Genomic DNA, 22,402 nt, shown 5'->3' on the forward strand with positions numbered 1-22,402 from the left:
AGAGAATTGAATTTCCATGGCAGACTTGATATTGAATTTTTATTTTGGCAATCAAGAAGGCTAACCTCATTCCTACTAGCTTGTCACAAAGATTAGATTACAATATCCAGTGGAAGATCTACTCATCAATGTCAACCGCACAGATGAAAGACAAGTAAGCTAGTGGCTACAAGGTGAACTCATAAAGTTAGTGGAACATTTCACTCCCTCAGCTTTGTCCAAAAACCACTTCAATTCAGCTTCTGGTGTAACCATTTGAACAGCAGCAACGCAGGATTTTGAGTCTTTCCCGATGCCTTGTGCACTGCAGCAACTTCACCAGGTTTTGTTGAGTCCCTAATGTGAGTAATCCATTTCTCATTTTCCTTGACAAGTGGATACCAAGGGAGCAGAGAAGCAACATGTCCATCCCATCCCTAGAAGCATGAGATCAAACTTTGGGAATCTAGTCGCTGATGATTTGGCGAAAGAGAAGTAAGTAACTTCCACTTAATTAAAGAATAACATGAACTCAACAGGAACTATAGGATCAAGAAGCTGAATATTAAAAATCTGTGAAACTACAAGCGAGGTTGTATCTGCAAAAATGATTCTCTTTAAAAATGCTACTTAATGACATTCCGTATAACACAAGTCTTTCCATTGATCAAATACAAGAAGAAAACTCAATCCTCAACTATCACTGAGATTACATCATCGAGTGGCACATCTACTGATCAACAATGCAGCAGAAAACAACCATGCTACTAGTAACTCTAATTTGGATGAACTTGTAAGGCTACAATTGCGCTCCTACAGCTTTGAAGCTGCATCTCTGTCCAAAAACCACTTCAACTCCCCTTCAGGTGAAACCATTTGAACAGGAAACACGTCAGAGTTTTGACTCTTTCCCAATGCTGTCTGCACTACGCTAGCTTTACCAGCACCGCATACCACAAGAGCGATATATGAAGATGAATTGATGACAGGGAAGGTAAATGTAATTCTCCCGGGGGGTGGTTTTGGGGAATCTGTGATGTGAGTAACCCATTTCTGATTTTCCTTGAGGAGTGGGTGGCCAGGGAACAGAGAGGCTACATGTCCATCTGGGCCCATGCCCACAAGCATGAGATCGAACTTTGGGAACCCACTCACTGAAGATTTATTTATCACACCAGTATGAACCAAATGTTTGAGACAAGTTTCATAATCATCGGCAGCACCCTCAGCGGACAGTGCATCGTTGATGGCATAGACATTACCAGGGGGAATTGGTACCTGCCAAGAATTAAAGGAGCAAAAAGAAAGAAAAAGGTTTTACCTTGTGATTGAATATTACAAGACTATAAACTAAAATAGAAAATGAAATATCATGAAGAAAAAGATGTGGGCTTCATGTATTAAATCACAAGAAACACTTATAGTAGATCAATTTTTAACATACATGACTTCTTATATGAGATTTGAATCGCTACGCTGAGACCACTTCATCATAATTTGCAAAGCTATTGAACCCATACATTACTTGTAGATGCAGCTTGAATTCTTCAATGGCCTCGCCGTACATTGTTTGTTTAGACCTGCCTAGTGATAGAGCTTCATTTTTTTTCATGTGTCAAAGTAAATAAATGTTGAAAAAGCAATTTTCACTTTCATGGGCAAAGCACAAAAAGAGTCCACAGTTTCTTCTATTTATTATGCTCAGATTCCTTGAACAATGTGGGCCTAAATCATTGCCAGTAGACATCCAAGAACACAGCTAAACAGACTACAATATTACTAAGAAGAAAGAGTTGCATACCTTTGAAAGAAAACCATCAAAAGCAAGTTTGTAGTTACTGTCTGGATGATCTTTAGGAACAACTCTCTCATCCACCCAAAAGACATGCCATTTCGACCAATCTATTGAATCCACATAAGGTGCCTCCACTAATTTCCTGAACCCCACAACAAAAAATGACAAACCAACAAAACCCATCATCATGAATCCAATAATGAACAAAAAAATATGAGCTTGACTGATTTGATCAAGCTAGACTGCAGTGACAAATACCTGAGGGACTTGATGAGAGAACCACCAGACACAACAACAGTGAAAGACCCTCTTTCTTTGGCAAATTTATCAGATAAATCAGCTGTGTATTTTGCAAGAGACACAGCCAGTTCCTCTTCTGTATCAAACACTTCCACAACCTTCTTGTTTTTCTGGTCAACGGTGGTGATCCCAGAAGAAGCCATGGACGATGCCTTTGTTGTTGTTGTTGTTGTTGCTGTTCTTCTTGATATCTTTAAAGCAGAACTGATCGAGCAATTGAGTTTCTTGAAATTCAACGATACCTGAGGTAGATGGGTTATTGAAATGGAAAAGGGTCTGCACAGTTTAGGCAGGGAAGTGGAGAAAGTGAGAGATGAAGCAGCAGTAGCCATGGAAAGAGGGAGAGATTTATTTATAGCCGGTTGATCCTTTGAAGCACCGCTGATTCTTCTGTTGATCAGGGATTAATGGTAGGTGAAGGAGAGATTTTGGGGTTTTGGGTTTCTTTGATGAGTTGGCGTTACAAACTATGCTGATAGAGTCACACGTGTACTAGAGCATGGAGTGGGTCCCACTAAGACAGTTTTGGAAGCTGTGATTGGTTGTTTCTCTTACAAGTACACACAGACAGGAACCTTGTGACTGATATAACCCTTCCAAGATCTCCACCTCGCCAAAAAAGAAAAAGAAAAAGAAAAAGAAAAAGAAAAAAGATGAGGAATGTTTCGTAAGACTCATAAGCTCAACTTGGTTCCTTTGAGTAATGCGTTTGGTATTGAAAATATTGAGTTTGATTTTTTTTAATTTTAATATATTAATATATAAAAATTAAAAAATATATATTCTAAATAAAAAATACTCTTAAAAAACATCTTGTGTTTAGTCCTTAATGATTTGGGTCCAGTAAATTGCAATTGATTATAAGCATTAAAAAAAAAAGAAAAAAGAATTCAAAATATACACAATTTATAATAATAGAGACTCATAAATGAGTGTTGTGTTTGCATGATTAAGAATATATATGAACGATATTTTTGTAAAAATATTTTTTAATTTAAAATATATTAAAATAAAATTTTTTATACTAACTTATTAAAACCATAAAAAATAATTTAAAATCATTAATTTTATATTTTTTTCAAGTAAAAACCAATTTTTAAGAAAATTGAACCAAAAAACAACAATAACTAAATGCCAAAAATTCTCACAATCTTTGTCATGTACGAAAGAAATTCATGTTTCTAACGTTTTATTGAAATGAAATTGTCAAAGTCTCCATGTCATTAACAGAAAATGTGATTATTTTTTATTTGGTTTAATTTTTATTAAAAAAAATAATCAAACTAAAATATTTTTTTAAAAAATTTAAACCGGTTCAAATCGATCAGTTTTGATTCAGTTCAGTTAAAAACCAGTTCAAACTGATTTGACTCAGTTTTTTTGGTTTGACTCGGTTTTTCCGGTTTATCTTGGTTTTTTTCGGTTTGGGTTCGGTTTTTTCGGTTTCAGACTTATAAAAGTGAAACCAAACCAGTCAGTTTTTTCAAAATTTTAATCAGTTTAATCAGATTTTTTTCACTGTTCAGTTTTTTCAGTTATATTTTTTAATTTTCTCGATTTAATTAGTTTTTTAATTTTTTTTTCACCCCTAATCATTAAAGCGGATCCATATATTGTAATAAAAGACTTTATTTTTTTAATTGATGAGCAAATTTGATAATGATATAGTCATAGTTATTAAACTCCATCGAGGAATTCACTCCACACAAAATCCGAACATCAGATTAAGAGGATTTGCATAATAAAAAAAATGATAATATTTCAATTTTTTTTATAAATAAAACGAACGTTTTGGAAAGAAAAAGAAAACCTATTTTTAGGATTGTAGTCAATTACAACCAGTAACAGCGAAGGGCACTTTTCCATCTTGCATATTCCAATTAATTGATTAATATAAACACAATTCAAGCACTTCAGAAGGGCAAAATAAATTAGCAAAGATCATTCGCCATGGTCATAAAATGTCGAAGGTTGAAGGTCAGTGAGGTTTGAAGAGCCGAAGTGGTGCCTCCTGATTAAGGGGATTGAGGATTCATATCATTGATATATAAAGGTGTTGTTTTTAGAAAAAAAAAACATTATATATATATTATTCAAATCAAAAGTTAATTCATTGAATCACTTGAGTTTAATCACGTTATTATCTTTTATAATTTAAAAACAAATCTAACTTGAATTAGACTCTAAATTAATGTGTAATTATGTTGATCTACTTATCAAGTTAGTAATACTCATCTTTGTACTTTATGATTTTGACCTTTCATCCATAATAATTCATTAAGTTTGATAATCACTCGAGTTTAATTATGTTATTATTTTTTATAATTAAAAAAACTTAAATTTAACTTAGATTTTAAATTTACAAGTAATTAGATTGATCTACTTCATCAAGTTTAGTAATACTCATCTTTGTACTTTATGATTTTGATTTTTCATCCATAATAATTCATTAAGTTTGATTAAAATTGTTAATATATCATTAAAAAAGTCATTAAATTCAAAGAAAGTAACAAATTTTCTTCTAGATTGATGATTGGAGATCCATACTTCAATTATTTTTTAGTCTTTTGTTATTATTTATCATTTTGTGTGAAAGTAATGTATTTTTTTTTAGGTTTTATTATTATTGTCATTTCTAATTTTTTTTTTTTACATGTGGAGACAAGTTTCATTATATTAGATCTTGTAAGAGCCCCACATATTAAGATTTATTATCATTTTTAGTAAGAGTTTTTTGTTTTTGTATTTTAAAAGTGTTTTTGAAAAAATTATTTTTATTTTTTATTTGCTTCAAATTATTTTTTGATATTTTCAAATCATTTTAATATGCTGATATAAAAAATAAATTTTAAAAAATAAAAAAATATATTATTTTGATATATTTTTAAGCAAAAAACACTTTAAATAGTAATCATTACTATAATACCAAATAAATTCTAAATAATAATACTGATTTTTTAAAAATTCTTTTCAAAATCAATTCTTAAAAAATCTTTTATCTTCAAAGTGAATCTTATTTCCATATTGCACAAATTTAATATGATTTTTTGAAAAACAAACTGAAAAATATTTTATTTTATATGACCAGAATTATTAGCTAAGAGTAATGCTAATCTTGCAAGAACTAAATATTAAATATTTTCTTAAAAATATTACACAACAAAATTGACTTTGAGAAATACAAGAATTAATTAAACTTTAATGACATTTTTTTTTTAAAAAGAAGAAAATAACTATAATCCTATTCTGGTTTAGTAATCCCACAATCCTCAAAAACAAACACCGCCTAACACAAGAGAAACCCTAGCTGTCTCACTATATAAAAAAGCAAGCTCAAATGGAGGCCTCACTCTTGGCACAATGCAGATCTTTGTGAAAACCCTAACTGGCAAAACCATCACTCTTGAGGTCGAATCTAGTGATACTATTGACAATGTTAAAGCCAAAATCCAGGACAAGGAAGGTATTACTTCATTTATTTGTCAAGACATTACCTCTCTCAGTTTTTTTTTTTTTGAATTGGGGTTTGTGTTTGATATTTGGAGATGAAGATCTGATGGTTGTGATTTTTTGTGTGGGCGTTTATAAGGGATTCCTCCTGACCAGCAGAGGCTGATCTTTGCTGGCAAGCAGCTGGAAGATGGACGTACCCTTGCTGATTACAATATCCAGAAGGGTTAGTTTCTTGTAAAGATTCTCTCTCTTTTTTTGGTTTGGTCTGGTTTAAAAGTTTGAGTCGAATTGAGTTTTTGCTTTAGCTCAATTATGGTAGAATGAAATTTTTGTAATTCAAAGGTTGATTTTTTGTCGAGTTTTGATTGTCTTGATGATATTATGGATAAATTTAATGGTAAAACATGTAGTGGTCGATTGGATTTTGTTTTAATTTTTGTGCTCTAAAGAGTGGTTTTTTGTTGAGTAGTTAGGATTATTATAGTTTTATTTAGAGTGTAAATGATTAAAATAAAAAAATTTCTTATCTTTGATAAATAACATTGAAATATATGCTTATTTCTGTTCTACTTTGAATTTATACTTGCAAAGAAACAAAAATTACCACATCCTTTTTAAGTTTTGGATGTGAGTTTTAGAAAGCTTTTAATCTCTTTTTCTCTGATTATTTCCCTTTGTTTGGTGACCAATCAAGCAGAGTGTGGATATGCAGTCTTGAATCGTGTAATGGTTATCTTATTTGAATTCCCTGTGTATTTTTGCAGAGTCAACACTTCATCTGGTTCTGAGGCTTCGTGGTGGAATTATCGAGCCATCTTTGATGGCTTTGGCCAGGAAATATAACCAGGAAAAGATGATCTGCCGCAAGTAAGTCCATCTTAATTTCTTTGATGGCTATTTTGTGTTTAGGATTACTGTAATCAGATGTTGCTTGACTGAATTTGAAGTTGCCAGTTCCTTTAAATTATGTTCTCAATTTTTATATTTTGACATTCAAATGAATGTGCTGTTTTGTTTAAGAAGATGAAGACATTGTCTGTGAAGCATTTGACTCGGTTCTGCATTTTCCTTTTGTTGATTCATATAAAGGATATGGATTTTGTATAGCAAGTTTATATTTGAAGCAGGTGTTCAATATTTTCATTTAGAACTTGATGAAATCTATTTGTTTGTGATTAACTATGCAATGCATGGCACTTAAAAATGGTGAATGATTTGGTTGCAGATGCTATGCACGCCTGCATCCTCGTGCTGTCAACTGCAGGAAGAAGAAGTGTGGCCACAGCAATCAGGTTGAACATCTTATCTCACCACATTTGTCAATTGTCATGATGCTTATATTTTACTATTATACAGCTAAACTCATCTTATTTTGTAAATTAATTTAAACATCTCATTTCTTGTGCTGCAGCTGAGGCCAAAGAAGAAGATTAAGTAGACTGTTTATCAGGTGGCGGAGTTCCAGTACTTCCTATTAGGTTATGGGATGCTTAGTATCTGGTTATGTCGAACATTTTGCTGGTTAGGGTTTTAAGACTTCGATGGCTGCAGTTTGAAATTGCAATGTTTTATGATCATGTTGTTATTTTGCTATAGAATACTTTAACAACGCCATCTTTATTCTGAATGCTTGCTTCAAACTCAACGCAATATTTTCATGTCCTTTATAATGGTTATAAGTGAGACCTTGATAATGATATGGACAAGTGACTTCCATGGCTGGATCGTAAGTTGATGTCCAGTGTGTTGAATATAAGGTCAAGTATGAGATGCAGCTTCAAAACAACTCAATGTTATTGTTGCACCAAGTTTCCCACAACTCACATCAGCGTTTTGCTGCGTATAACAGAGTATTTCAACCCCAGGATTCCAGTCTCTGTTGATACCATTTTGAAATCTTATAACAGAGCATTCCAATGTTTGAACTCCATGGATTTCAAAATGGTGGCATTGATTTTAATGAAGAACAGTTACAGATGTTTATGAATGTTTAATTGAGTAGTTGGTAAAATGAATAAATTGATATTGTTTGAAGATATCCAAGTTGAATGGCCAAAACTTCTAAAATAATAAGTTGTCTTGTTATTCAATGCAATAAACCTTCTCTCTTCGGCTCCTTCCTGTTCTCTCCAAGCAGCAACTTTTGTGCGCTCTATCAGACCCGTCTGTTTCCTTTTTTTTTCCCTCCAAAAATTTAGAGTGTTACTTTGCTTCTAAATAACTAGAAAAATAGTAGAGTAGCATCGGACCTCAAGAGCCAAGCCATTCATTGGAAGTTTCCCTAATGATGTGATTTTAAGACCATCATGACACGTTAGCTCTACCTATCCTTGGAGGTAAAATACCAGACCACCATATGATGTAACAGGAAGCTTTTCAAGAATATATGAGGCCGTGATGAATTGAGGACTTGCAGCTCATCCCTTTCATTTCATGAATCATCAAAATTATCAGACCACCATTCTAAGGTTAACTCACGGAGCCATCGCATTTCTTTAGATTTGCAGGGGTTTTTTTTTTTTTTTCACGGGTTTATAAGATGAGAGGTGCTTGATAATTATTTAAAAATTTAATGTTTTTTGTAAAAATAGATCTAATTCAAAGAAGATAAATCTAACTCAAGAAAGATAAAGAAATATAAATTTAACCTTGTTTAATTTTAAATTTTTTAAATGTTTTTTGTAAAAATAGATCTAATTCAAAGAAGATAAATCTAACTCAAGAAAGATAAAAAAAGATAAATTTAACCTTATTTAATTTTAAATTTTTTAATTATTTTTTGTATATTTTAAGTTAATATTTGTGAGTATTCTGAGAATATTTACAAAAATGTTTTTAGGTTGAAATGAATTAAAAATCGTTGAGTATCTGAAACATTACGCAACCCTTCAACAAGTAGCTTCCTTTGGTGATGTGAAAATGAGGTAGAACTTGTAGTAGATACCTTTATATATTAGATTAATGAACATTTTCAAATTAGATGTGGGAGTTTTTATTTTGAAATTTTCTTTATTTTCTTGTTATTTTTGGATTCTTTTCCTAATTAAATTGAAATAATTACCCAATTATTTTCTCTCTCAGTTTGCTAGTGGAGCAATATGCTTTCATATGGATGATATCACAGTAAACGATGCAGAAGAATGCACCTCTGTTCGCCATTCAACATTCACTTCTCGCCCGTTTGACATCTGCCAAAGGTTTAATGTCTTAAATAAAATAAAGAGTTTGCGGACGTTCTTGGTATTGCCAGAAGGAGCTGGATCAGCTTGCTACACGTCAAGAAACATGGTGTTGTATGGCTTGGTGTCGTAAATCTTAGTGCATATTTATTGGAAGTTGAGTGCAAGTTTGCGTGTGCTAAACATACTGAAAGAAATTAAAGAGATTAAGAGAAAAACATTAATGCCAAAATGGAGAGAGAGGGGGAGAAAGCAGTGGACTTGAAACAGGAGAATTGATGGAACTTTCACGTCTCCAAGGGAAGCTACTTGCTGAAGGGTTGCATAATGTTTCAAATATCATTTTGATGATTCGTGAATTGAAAGGGATGAGCTGTAAGTACTCGATTCATTACGGCCTCATCGAAGTCTCGAAAAGCCTTCTGTTACATCATATGTTGGTACGGTGTTTCCTCCATGGATACGAGATCCTGCTTTCACTAAAATGGTAGGCTAAAGATTTTTTACTGTCTTGAAGTCACATCATTACCATCATTGGGGAAACTTTCATTACTTCGACGCTTGAGCGTAAATGGCTTGGATGAGGTGAAAGAAGCGTCTGCAGAGACTAATTCAACTCTAGAGATTCTTATGATTGCAGATATGCCAGGGTGAGAGGAATGGACTTGGCGATAATGCAGGGGAAGAATCTCCCAAAAACACAGTCTAACATCGCTCAGAGAATTGGTAATCCATAAAATCCCAAAAGTAGTGACCTTTCCAGAAAGAGCAGGATTGCCATACACCCTCAAACACCTTCAAATTATAGGATGAGAGTCTCTAGAGTCGTTGCCGAATGGAATGATGTGTGGACACAATAGCAATCAATGCCTTCATGAAGCATTGGACATTTATGGCTGTCAAGAAGTGGTCTTGATGAACACAGATAGGAAGTCGTAACCACAGGTATCTGACATCCATATCCAGGGGGTCCAGCACCTCTCCTCTCTTAAATCTTTGTGAATTTCTTACAGTCCCAAAATCCAAATTATTTCCAAAAGTGGGCTCCCCTCGCACACTTGGACTCCTGTATGTCAGTAATTGTCCACTTCTGGAAAACGGTGCAAAAAGAGTTGCCGAGTTCAGGATTCAGCCATTTGGCAGATTGACTAATTTTGATGTGCCTCAACATCTTGTGGACAGACACAGGGATTTCAAAGTCCTAAACCCAAGTACATAACTTGCTCTCTGGTAATATTCCAGTGCCCACAGTTCTAAAAATCCAGACCAGCCATTAAATAGACATAGTGGACATGATAGGCTATCGAATAGGTTAAGGAATTTCGAAGTACTTCCATACTTGATCTGTACCATACATGTAACTGGAATTTCTCCATTGTTGACTACAGGTTCACCCGATGCAGTGCTGTTTATACATAGCCTGAAGAGCTTATGTTGTGATATAACAGGTGCATTTCTTACACCAGTTATGTCAGTAATTGTCCACTTCTGGAAAACGGTGCAAAAAGAGTTGCCGAGTTCAGGATTCAGCCATTTGGCAGATTGACTAATTTTGATGTGCCTCAACATCTTGTGGACAGACACAGGGATTTCAAAGTCCTAAACCCAAGTACATAACTTGCTCTCTGGTAATATTCCAGTGCCCACAGTTCTAAAAATCCAGACCAGCCATTAAATAGACATAGTGGACATGATAGGCTATCGAATAGGTTAAGGAATTTCGAAGTACTTCCATACTTGATCTGTACCATACATGTAACTGGAATTTCTCCATTGTTGACTACAGGTTCACCCGATGCAGTGCTGTTTATACATAGCCTGAAGAGCTTATGTTGTGATATAACAGGTGCATTTCTTACACCGGTTATGAGTAGAAGTTTTTCTCTTGATCCACTTCTTCTCTGTTTTGAGAGGCACATAAGCTTTTTCCTTAGCAGATTTCATCATAGTGATGTATCAATTTTTCCACTCCCCAGTAGCACATGCAGTTTTGGCCCATCTGTTTTTCTCCTCTTGAGCATGTGATCAGAGGAGACAGCTGGCCTGATCATCCTTGGATCCAATTCTGCCAAACTGCAGAAACTTGAGGACGGGAAGAATCTGCTGCATCAAAATTTATTAGGTATATCTAGAACCACGAAAAACCTTGTGATTAGTACCTTCTGGATTTCCTCAGTATTTCATTGACAAATGAACTAATAGGTGGCCTTTTAAACTTCGAGTTCTCTCTTCTCTTGATATTCATCCTTGATAGCTTAGCTAAATCTTATGTTTTCTTTCAAATTTTCTCATGCCTTCTGAACGCCTCTAAGAATTCTAGCAAGTTGTTAGTTCGATTAATGCTCAACTTTTGTTCATCATAAAAGGTTTGATACTAGTAAAGCAGTCTCCAATCAGCAGGCTGTGATTTTTCAAATCAATTGGTCAAATATAACGTCCTCAAAATATGAAAAACTTTAGCTTCTCAGGTCTTATGTCCTCATGTATTGCAAGAATGTAGAGCCCGAGCCAACCTGGGAATTGGAACAGGGCAGCCAGCACGGGAGGAAGACTCACCTCAATTCCATACTTTAGCACATTCATTCTCTTCCTGATTTGGCTTCTGTGGAAGAGAGAGCTTTTCTGTAGGAGGAAAAACTTTTCAAACGGACAACCTCTTTCAGGAATCAGATAAGTGGACATGTCCTGAGCTTTTGATGGGAACTCAAGAAGGAAGGGATAGGTTTATAAAAGATTCCGAAAGTGTTTGATATTTTATTTCTTACTTTTTGCTTGAAAGAATGTTCAATGCACCTTGGCTATCATGCTGGATAGCATCCCATGCAAAAACTTTAATTTAAAATTTTATTATTTAATATTTTCTTTAATAAAAACTCAATATTATAACTCAGGCTTATATACTTGGAAAAAATATCCCAAACAAAACTAAAAAAACAATAAAAAAGTTATAAATTAAATATGAAAAAAAGTTCTTTATCAATTAGAAAAATATGTAAATCCCCAATAATTTTTGGGACTTTTCAATCTTAAAAGCATGATTTTTAAAATATCATAAAAAATTTTAACCCGATTCAACGGCTAAAAAAAAAAATTATATAGATTAACACAAAAAAAAATCTCCTACATTATATAGCCTTACTTCCTCGTCTAACAAGTAATTTACTTGAAAATAACTAATAAAGATAAAGCCTAATCTAATCTAAGATATAAACTAACATAATTCTAATTAGAACTCAGGACTCCTCAACTCAGAGACCTAGTTCTGCCAGGTTGAGTTGATGACTTCAATGCTGTTTCCGCCACATATAAAGCTCTTAAATCTGTACTTTTCTTCTCCTTTTTCCTTGGAAAAAACTTCCTTTTCTTCCTTTCCAGTTTACACAAGAAAACTGTCTCTGGTAGCCGACTTATAGCTGCCGAAATTCCTCCTCCCGCAAGGACTCCTTGCACCGACCTAGCCGCTGGAATTTCTGCCGCTGCCGATTCTTGGCTGCTGTTCCCTTTTCTGCTTTTTTTCTGGTCTACCTGGGTCCTCATCAGCTTCTCCTGGCATGGAAGGTCTTAAATAAACTAAAGTTTAAAAGCTGCTCAGAATACAAATAAACTAGTGTAGGTGCCAGCAAGTTTGCTGGTTAACTCGCTTGGGTTACCTTCTGTTGGGTAGCTTCAAGGCTCAACGAGCCTCCTAATGAACCATAGTAAGTAATAAATGGCCCAGTAGACAGACTCTGAACTTTCCTACACAATGAATTGTGCTCTGCAAATTGTGCAGATTATATATATATATATATATATATATATATATATATATAATATTCCTTTAAGCTTCTATCAAACAACCGATTTTTTGATCTGCATTTAGGGAGTTAGAGAAGCAATGCAGCTTAACTCCAGAATTCTGTAAACATAGACATGATCTTCATGCATCAAGGTGTGTTTGTGTTCCATCATGTTTTATTTTTACAAGCTTAATGGTCTAAAGCAGCAAGGCTGAAGAGTTTTGGCATTTAGTTTCTTCCAGTATTTGATATTAAGAAACCATTGTATGTTTTATATTTCAGGCATTGCTTCTTTATAATTTTAGAGGATCAGAGAGACTTTCTATAGGATCATTCAAGGAAGTCAGACTTATCTTCTCTGATATCACGAAAAGTAACAAGAAATTCCCCTTCTTATTCCTCTTGGTTATAAACTGACAATGATGTTGCCTCCCATGTCAGATTAAGAAAGGGTAGGAGAAGAGGCTTGAAGGTTGTCAAATTCATGTGAACAAAGCCTAGAGGAAACTTTAGAAAGGTTGATTTGCTTTTAATGCTCAATGGTCTAAAGCCAGCAAGGGTGCAAGTCATTTTTGTCACGACCCGAATCCCGGATCCATGACCGGCACATAGGCAAGGTTCCCCTCCAAGGTTCCATACCTATGCGAACCCAAACTTACACACAACTTATCCTAACTCAATCAGAGTTAGACGCAGCATTAACAACAAAATCAACTTCATAATATAATTAAATTGTCTTAATACAAGAGTTTATATAAGTTCAGAGTTTTGGAGCACTAACTAGACATAAAGGAAGGTACAAATTACTACCAAAAGAGCAGGTTTTGAAGGTTCAACAAAATGACCTGCTATCAAGCTATAAGCCTGAAAAGGATAAATAATGAGATGGTGAGTTCAACAACTCAGTGAGTAGATAACGTTCAATATACACACACGAGGTAATACAGCAATGAGAAATATATATACAAATATGGCTTTAGGTTCTTATGGAAGTGTTCTCAAATTGGCCATAACAAGAAGATCATATGGTAAAACTCGTCAGAAAATCAAAATGCAATGAGCATGAGGCTCCGTACTGTGGGATGATCAGTCCACACAGGTTGGTGACTCCCCCGACCAACTAGGGTTCAGATACGATGTGCACAAAGACTAACACTACCTTGTTAGCATGGGTATTCTGACTGACATACCATAGGTTCATAATCATAATCAAACAGACATTCATATCTCAAGGCTCAACTCATGACATCAATCAAATGAGGAGCTATCAATTCAGAATTCAATTCAAAATATATACTGGTTCATATCAAGAATTCAGATTCAACAATTGATCATGTTTTATCAAAATAAGGATAATAATTAACATATATATTATCAAGAAGCATGATCCAATTCATATTACCAAATCAAATATTTATAATATTTCTCATGCATATGGAAAATTATCCACTCACCTGACTCGAAAGCAACAAAACTCAAAGCTGATATCGAAGAAAATCCTACTGACGTCCCGCCGGTAGAATATCAGGATTATCTGAATATAAAGGAGACATATTTAAGAATGACTCAAAAGAATATATATATAACCTATTTAATACACTTATCTAAGGGTGTATTCCATAACCCTAAATGTTTTTGAACTAACTAGTTATCTTCTCAAAACCCCAAAATTAACGGTTTTCCCGAAATCTAATCCATAATAAAGCAAATAATAAAACTTGATAATAATTAACTAAATAACCCTCAATTATTCATCAAACTAATCTGAAAAAGGTAATATTACAGCTAGGGACTAATCTGTAATTTATCATATTCTTAAGGGTTAAATTGCAACTTTTGTCAAATTAGAGGACCAAACTAAAATTTATCATAAATCCATGAATATACTGAAATTATGTCCATAATTCATCCTCATTTCTGTCCAGATCATCTCATTATACTCCAGGGACCATTCTGTAATTTTACCAAATTTTTAGGGTCAAATTGTAACTTTTGTCAAATTGGAGGACCAAATTGAAAGTGTTAAATTTTCATATCTATACAGTAATTCTGCCCATAATTCATATGTTATTCTGTTCAGATTCTCGGAATAGGCTCCAGGGACCATTCTGCAAATTTTCCAAAGTTTGGGGACTAAACTGTAATTTTCCAAAATTGAGGGACCAAACCGAAATTTTGTCATCTTCAACCTCCAACCCAGAATTTTTAACAGAAACCTACTGTTCTCTCCAAATTCCTAACACAATTTCACCATTCAAACAAAATCATAACTCAAAATCATCATCTTTCAATTCAATCTCTCAAAATCATCCAAATAATCATATACCCACAACAATTAACCCATAACATTCAACTTAATTCATCAATTAACCCAAAACACAAATTTTCAAAACCCTAACATTTATCAAAACCAAAATTAAAGCTTAATTAACACATATTTATACATTTAACAACCTAAATCTTACCTTTAAACTTATTTCTTCCAATCTCTTCCTTTTCCCTTATTTTCCCCTCTTTTCTCTTCTTCTTCTTCTTTCTCCCTTTCTCTCCTGCCGGTTCTCTCTCAAAATTCAGATCCCTCTTTCCTTTTTTTTTTTTTTACTTCTATTTATATTTATCAAGTTTTGTTGAATTACCACTATACCCCTTATTCATTTATTCTAATCTTTAAGCCTTCAAGGGCTTTATTGTATTTTCCAATCCATTTAATACAAAACATCACAATTTTAAGTAGCCAAGCCAGAGTAGAAAACTGCAACTTCTAACCTTAATGTTCAATATATGTAAACGTTCTTGAATTGTACTCTGGTTCATTACAGTTCAAAGTTCAAACTGTTCATCATGAAAAATTGTGGATACATTAAGCCACTTAGATCATCTTTACCACAAGAAAACTGAATTCCTGCCTTTAAAGACTACTCATGATAATAGAGTCTTCACCACCGGATTTAAAAGTTTTATCGACGAAAATTTCTATCAATATTTACACTAAAAGTCATCCCGTGATTGAATTATAATGGGAATGAATTGTGTAGGAGAGCTGTGTATGTGACCACGATCTGAAAGCGTGGGGGTTTGTATTTTCAAGAAATACAGTGAACGAAAACATAAAACTTTCAGGGACATATTTCACTCTCACATAGAAGAAATTGTTGACTTTGATGGTCGGAATGCTGTATTAGTAGTGGTCAGTAACGGTGAATTTATTCCTTTTGATAGACATTCACCTCTCCCGAACAGTACCATCAACGTATCATTCTGGGAACCAAATTCTTCTATTCAAAGGATTAAATTTCATAGAGTTCAACACAACTCTCTTTACCTCGGCCTCGGCTTATTGGATATTATAAGGTGTTTCATAATTTTTTTCTTCCAAGTGATGGTTGTTAAACGAAAGCAACTAAAAATTTCGTTTCGAGTGATTTGATTGCCAAATTTGCATAACGAGAGAGATATAAATAATGGGATGTCCTCAGATTTTTATGGGTTGGGTTTGGATTTCGGTGGCACGAATTTGTATTTAGGAAAACAGGTTGAAAACAATACAAATTGGAATTGGATTGATTCGAGATTGAATTATTAACAAAAACTAAAACAGATCAGGTTTACATCGTCGACTATAACACAAAATACTGTGTATTACAAAGGTGTAATAATGCTTTTGCCCTTCTCTACAAAAATCAATGGCTCTGTTGATGTGGTAGTAAGGGATTTTCCACATGATACATTAACAAAACCTAAAAAAGGCTAGGTTTCCACTATAGAAAATATTATGGATTAAAATAATATAATGATATTTTTCTATTTTCTACAAAAATCAATCTCCTTCCCAATAGGGGTTGTAAGGTTTTTTTCATATAACATATTAACAAAACCTAAAAAAAATCATGTTTTTACAGTTAGTTAAGATATAAAACACTATGGATTAAAACAATATAATAATATCTTTTCTCTTTGTTATAAAAACCAATGGCCATGTTGATAGGGATAGTAAGGTCTTTTCCACATAACAAATTCATCTTTATCACTAGTTCAAAACAATTGGTATTTTCATATTTTTTTAATAATAAAATGACCTAAATATCTTTAAAATTAAAAAAAATATTAAACTAAGTTTTAAAAGCTTTTTTTTTTGAAACAGTTAAAAAACTTTATATTTATAATAGAAAGATATAAAGTCGAGTCTCAGGAGTGTTTTCATCCTTTCAATTTAGTTTTTTTTTTGTTATACTCAAGCTCATTTATTTAGGAGTGATTTGATAATTTAATTAAAATAAATATTAATAAAAATAAAAAGGTGACATATGGATGATGCCCGCACCTTTCGAGCAGAACATACGATGTTATTCGGTGGTTAAACACCACCTTCCACGGTGTTATTGGAAATGTCCCAACTTAATTGGTTTTCATGGTGGTTAGGTGCATGCGTATGAAGACGCAATTATTGGGCTCTAATAATTTTGTTTTATTCTCTTCTCTCTTTTCTCTCTATTTTTTCATTGCTAAAATATAGAGGTGTTCAGTAATTTGTTTTTTGTATCATATTTGATTCTCATTTCTTTGATTATTATTTTTATTTTTTTTTCAATTTCATTTCTCATCATTTGACTTCTTTTAGTTTTTAAATCAAATTTGGTTCTAATTCTTTTGATTGTTGTTTGTTTTTAGTCTTTTTCTAATTGAATTTAGATTTCAATTTCTTCTCTCAATATTTGATTTTTATTTATTTTTATGTCAAATTTGATTCCTATTCTTTTCATTGTTATTTTTTATCCTTCTTTAAAATTGATTTCTTTTTCAATTTCATCCTTCAACATTTGATTTTTTAGGAATCGGACTTCATGCTTTTTTTTTTCGCTTTCCATTCTATTGGGTTATCCTTAACTCGATTTTTTAAATTAAATTTTTAAATTTCATCATTTAGTATTGAGTTGTTTAGTCATTGAACTTTATAACTTTATTCAACTTGCTTTCATTGAGGTTATCTCGATATCACGTTCAGATTGCATATTTGGTATGCTAACTAAGATAGGCTCAAGTCATGTTTTTTGACCTCTTTTTTTTTGTCAATTTTTTTTAAAGTTTATTTATTGTTACTGTATTTTTTTATTCAGATTAATTAATTTATCCAAACCAGCCAAATCAATGACACCTCAATTTTTTTTTTTTAAAGATGCTTGAGTCACTTTAGTATTTTACTTTACATTAAAAAAATTTATCCAGCCCGTGAAATACTGCAGGCCACCTTTCTAATGTCATCTAAATGAGAAGGGATTGGATTCAATCTGATTTGGATGTAGAAGGGTTTTCTACAACATGCAAGTAAAATGAAAGCAAGATAGGAGGGTTTCTACATTGCATGTTTTGAATCTCGACTTCACCTTAGCATACTTTAAAATAAAGTTATTAATCTCGACTTGAACTTGAAGTTAAAATTGAATTACAAGTTGGATGAATTGATCTGAATTAATAAAAATAAATATATTTTTAAAATATATCAAAACACTATTTTGATTTTTTTAAAAAGTAAAAAAAGCTTTAATAAGATGATTTTTGAGTCACATTAACCTGGAAGACGGTCACACTAGGTTAATTCCTTCTCCTATTTTATTCTTCTCCTAAAACCTAGCCCAGCCCATGTCACATGTAAGAACACTAGGCCTAGGTTTGATAATTATGCTCCAAAGAAGGGAGTGAGGATTCATGGGTAAAATCATCTAGTCTTGAATAGGAAAATCACAAATTAACCCTTTTTTGTCTCCTTTTCCTCACAGAATCCTGCTTAACACGGTGGATGAATTATATTAAAACAGAACAGAAAAAAATACTGAATTGTAGCATCAGGATTTATTCACTCATACAAATCGGAGACAATTCAATTTCCCGTCCCCATATATACACTACCCCGCCATGCACAAATCATTACTTTATCGACTGGTATTTTAGTTTTTCTTATTACAACTACTCTTCTTCTCTCTACATAGTTTGTCGAAACATCTCAATGGCTAGCGCAGGACAAGCTTTGAACCGGCCAACGCTCCCTGCTGGCTACAGATTTAGCCCTAACAATGATGATCTTATTGTTTATTATTTGAAGAGAAAAATTCTGGGCCAACAACTTCCTGCTGATGTTATTCCCACCACTGATGTTTATGCATCAAGCCCTGATAAACTCCCCTTAGGTAAGGTTTTCTCTTTATTATAAAGGTTTTGTTTATTTTTTTTTTAATTTCTATTTTTGCTTCATACATGTTTGATTATGGATGTTAATCAAGCTTGAAAATCTCTTCTTTTGGTAACAAAACACTTGGGTTGTGTTTGGGTTAGTTTTTTAAAACAAAAAGGACATATATAAAAACATGTTTGGTTGAAGGATCGACGTGTTAAGTTTATATAAATTTGAGATAATTTTGAAACGAATTACCTTCGTTTCAAAACAAAGAAAGTGTACAGTGGGGACATATTCTCTGTATTCCAACTATCTGTGTTTGTTCCGAGACAATCTTTAGATGATTTTAAAGGCGGGGAGGCAAACGAGTGGTTTTTCTTTTCAAATAGAAGCAAGGATGATGACACTATTGCACTGGATGGTGGCTACTATGAAATCGATCCCGAAGGTGCTGGCCCGATCACATGGGAGGGAAAAATTGTTGGTTATGTAAAGACTCTGAATTTCTATCAAGGAAGCTCGCCTAATGGAACTGAAACTGAATGGATGGTAGAGGAGTTCAGAGTCAATCCTGAGTTTGTTCCACTTAACAACAACGATCGTAGCACTCAAGAAAAGGTGATATAATTCACATGAATCTACACCGTATTTCAATGCATCTGTTTCAGGAAGTACACTTCAATTCGTCTAATGATGCTTTAAATTGTTAATGTTCAGATAGAAAACCTTGTTGCATGCAAAATTTCTCGAGTGCAACCTGAACCTGAATGGTAGGAGCAAGTCAACCAAGAAGAAGAGAGAAGCACAAGAGAGGAAAATTTGAAATCCCAGCAGGCTTTTTATAGGAATGAGCCTGTCAATGCTCTCTTCTTAGGAACAACCTTATATATATGTTTATAATAAGGAACTAAATGAATAACAAATTCTTTTTCAGTGCCTCTAGTTTCTTCCCACATTTGTTGAATGTTTCATGTCATCAACCTTTTTTTGTTTACTAAATTTACTTGGTGGTGGATGGACTAAGTATTAGCCTGCTTTGCAAGCATTGATTATTGGCCAACAGGTTGCACATTATACACTTGTTATGACTAGAAATTTTGCTTACTTGTAGATTTCAAAAATAGATTTGAGCATGCAAATTTTGGCATGTGTAGAAAAGAAAAAGAAAAGGAAAAAATTCCCACTTTCCGCAAATTCTTGAGTTGGAAACAAACTGATCAAATTTCGTTTTCAGTGGTTACTTCTGTATACTTAATATGCCAATTCCAAGCTTTATTAACAAGGTTCTAACCCATCTGCAGATTTTGCAAATTTCTAGCTTCATTAACAAGGTTCTAACTCATCTGCAGATTTGAACCTATGTTTTCAGTGTTTACTTCTGTATAATTCTTTTGCCAATTTCAAGCTTCGTTAACAAGGTTCTAACTCATCTGCAGATTTGAACACATGAGTTGAGATTATTCTTTGACTGATAAGAATTTAAAACTTGATTTAGATTACGGAAGGTGATCAAATGATTTTTTTGGATGTTAATCCTCCGGATGAAGTTCTTTTTTCTTTTTTCACCTTCCCTGGGAATATAGACTCCCTTAAGAAGAAACTAGACTAAGAACTTCTGGACTATGAACTAAGAAGTGGACTCCAAATTGTTGCGAATCTGTGAAATGCTTATCCACATTGTGAAAAACCAGATAGTGAAAAAACTTATCCACCGATAGCCTTTCTACAGAACTCAACAAAACTTCTAACTTCAGAAAAAATAACTAATAAAGATACAATCCTAATCTGATTTGAAACCAAGTTTTGACCGATTTTAGTTGCTGTAATTCAAGGCTGTCTCTATCACATATAAGGCGTTTTAATCCTGTACTTTCCTAGTCCATGGATACCTTTCTTTCTAATGGGTTCTATTGTTATTGAAGGAGTTCTCAAATGATGATTGACTGTCCCTATTTGCGCAACATGCGTAGAAGATCTTGATGCAAATTCACATTTTCAGATTTGAAAATATGATTGCTATTTTAATTTTCTTCATTATCTTAAATATGTTTATACACTCAACTTTTATTCCCACGGGAATAATAAAGGGCATGCTAGAGGGGCTTTATATGATTTATTAATGCAAAGCATGCCTTCTACATGATTTACCAGCTTGATTTATCAAGACAAATTTTTTCATGATTTAGTAACACTGTTTCTGGTAGATTTCCAATTTATATAACGTGCATTTCCATTGATCCTGGTTCATTTTTGTTTTCCTTTATGGAAAGATTGTTTGCATAAAAATCTTGCCCCTTGTCTAGTAGATTTCGTGGTTATGCTTTTTGATGGATCAAGATTATCAGTTTCTAAATCAAAATTTTTGTTAATCCCGAGCCAAATTTCAACATGCCTAAAATTTCATTGAAGACCCAAATTTAACGAGTTCAAAAAACCTTTAAGGTCCGAAATTACAATACCAAAAAACCCCGGCTCAGACAACTTGTATGTGCCCAAAAGGAATGGGCTTAGACAACACCTAGGCCTAAATGCTCCAAGCGCATGCCCCAAAGCTCGAGCGATAGCATTGTGCCCCCGGGGCTCAGGTGCTATGCCTGATCCCAATGACCATGGGCCTAGGCAACACGTTTAGGCCCATGTTTTGCTCATAACAGGCTTTAGATATGTACCCAAGCCCAACACCCGGAACTCAATTTTTTGAAACCCCACGCGGTTCCCTTGAGAATTTTTTCAAAACCCCACACGGGTTTCTCAAGATTTTATACTAATTCAATATATATTATTTTGAGTGGAATATAACTCAAAATACCACATTAATTTATGAGGTGAAATGACTTTCCAGTCTCTTTATTTCATAAAAAAAACAAGGTTCAGGGGTTATAAATTCCTGTTGACGCCAAGGTAAAGGGTTCTAAATTCTTCTCTATTTTCTTTTGCATGTATATTTTTAGAGTTTATTTTTAAAAATATTATTGCATTCTCTCTTACTATAAATATATTTATTTAAATATCTAAGAGTCCCCTATCTATTATAGAGGATCTTTACAGGTACTTGGCTTACCAAACACGAGCTATCTTGGCTTTTTTCACTAAGTTACCAGCCGCCTGGTCAGCTAAAGAAAATATATTAAATTGTTAGAACTACTATTAAATTTAACAGTTTTATTAATAGAACTTTCTATCAGTATTAGTTAACCTATTATCCACCTATATAAACCTTATTTCCAAGTTACTTGAATTTTCTGGACATCATCAATTTTGCTTTTCGATTATTTGTTTAAATCCATAGAGAAGAGGGACTCTGTTTCTGTTTCTTGGTTTGTCTTGTAAGAGAGATGCCAAATTTTTTTTCCGTTGCTTCTGTGGTGGCCTTGACTTTAGGAGGTTGTTTGCACCAGAATGGATCCATTCTTGATGAACATGTCGGTGCCATCTATAGATTAGTTTATCTCTTTTGTGCTTGGATCTTCTTTGGTTTGTTCGTCATCTGCCTGATGGCTATCTACTTTTTCTTCTTTTTTTCTGTCTTCTTTCTCATCAAAATGGAAAAAAATGGAATTGAAACCTTAATAATTCGTTGTGCTAAGACTAAGACTAAGACCAAGATGCTGAAGTTATTGTTTGCAGATGGTTTACTTGTATGGAAAACAATGAACACAAATACATAGTTTTGATGAAGTGACACTCTTCGGACTCTTTAAGACACAAAATTGTATGTTGGCATGCTTCTGATATTTTTGTGCTAAGC

General features: G+C 33.4%; 3 protein-coding genes and 1 long non-coding RNA gene across 4 annotated transcripts; 2 read left to right on the top strand and 2 right to left on the bottom strand.

Annotated features, from left to right (window-relative positions):
- Nucleotides 1–590: 590 nt before the first annotated feature.
- Nucleotides 591–2,533, bottom strand: LOC133678077 (probable 6-phosphogluconolactonase 4, chloroplastic). Its single transcript, XM_062100261.1, has 3 exons — nt 2,033–2,533; nt 1,781–1,916; nt 591–1,257 (listed from the first exon to the last, which is right to left on the bottom strand). The coding sequence occupies exons 1-3, from the start codon at nt 2,404–2,406 to the stop codon at nt 793–795; spliced, it is 975 nt and encodes a 324-aa protein (XP_061956245.1). The 5' UTR covers nt 2,407–2,533; the 3' UTR covers nt 591–792.
- Nucleotides 2,534–5,381: 2,848 nt separating this feature from the next.
- On the top strand, nt 5,382–7,154 carry LOC133678130 (ubiquitin-ribosomal protein eL40 fusion protein). The gene is made up of 5 exons (XM_062100336.1): nt 5,382–5,537; nt 5,664–5,750; nt 6,292–6,394; nt 6,753–6,819; nt 6,939–7,154. The coding sequence occupies exons 1-5, from the start codon at nt 5,435–5,437 to the stop codon at nt 6,963–6,965; spliced, it is 387 nt and encodes a 128-aa protein (XP_061956320.1). The 5' UTR covers nt 5,382–5,434; the 3' UTR covers nt 6,966–7,154.
- A 4,631-nt stretch (nt 7,155–11,785) lies between these two features.
- LOC133678418 (uncharacterized) lies at nt 11,786–15,077 on the bottom strand. The gene is made up of 3 exons (XR_009835959.1): nt 14,951–15,077; nt 13,940–14,019; nt 11,786–12,252 (listed from the first exon to the last, which is right to left on the bottom strand). It is a non-coding gene; the product is annotated as an uncharacterized LOC133678418 (long non-coding RNA).
- A 3,186-nt stretch (nt 15,078–18,263) lies between these two features.
- LOC133677945 (NAC domain-containing protein 86-like) lies at nt 18,264–19,596 on the top strand. Its single transcript, XM_062100089.1, has 3 exons — nt 18,264–18,667; nt 18,995–19,272; nt 19,372–19,596. The coding sequence occupies exons 1-3, from the start codon at nt 18,280–18,282 to the stop codon at nt 19,426–19,428; spliced, it is 723 nt and encodes a 240-aa protein (XP_061956073.1). The 5' UTR covers nt 18,264–18,279; the 3' UTR covers nt 19,429–19,596.
- Nucleotides 19,597–22,402: the final 2,806 nt, after the last annotated feature.

This window comes from Populus nigra, chromosome 18 (assembly GCF_951802175.1).
Source record: "Populus nigra chromosome 18, ddPopNigr1.1, whole genome shotgun sequence".
Classification (NCBI taxonomy): domain Eukaryota; kingdom Viridiplantae; phylum Streptophyta; class Magnoliopsida; order Malpighiales; family Salicaceae; genus Populus; species Populus nigra.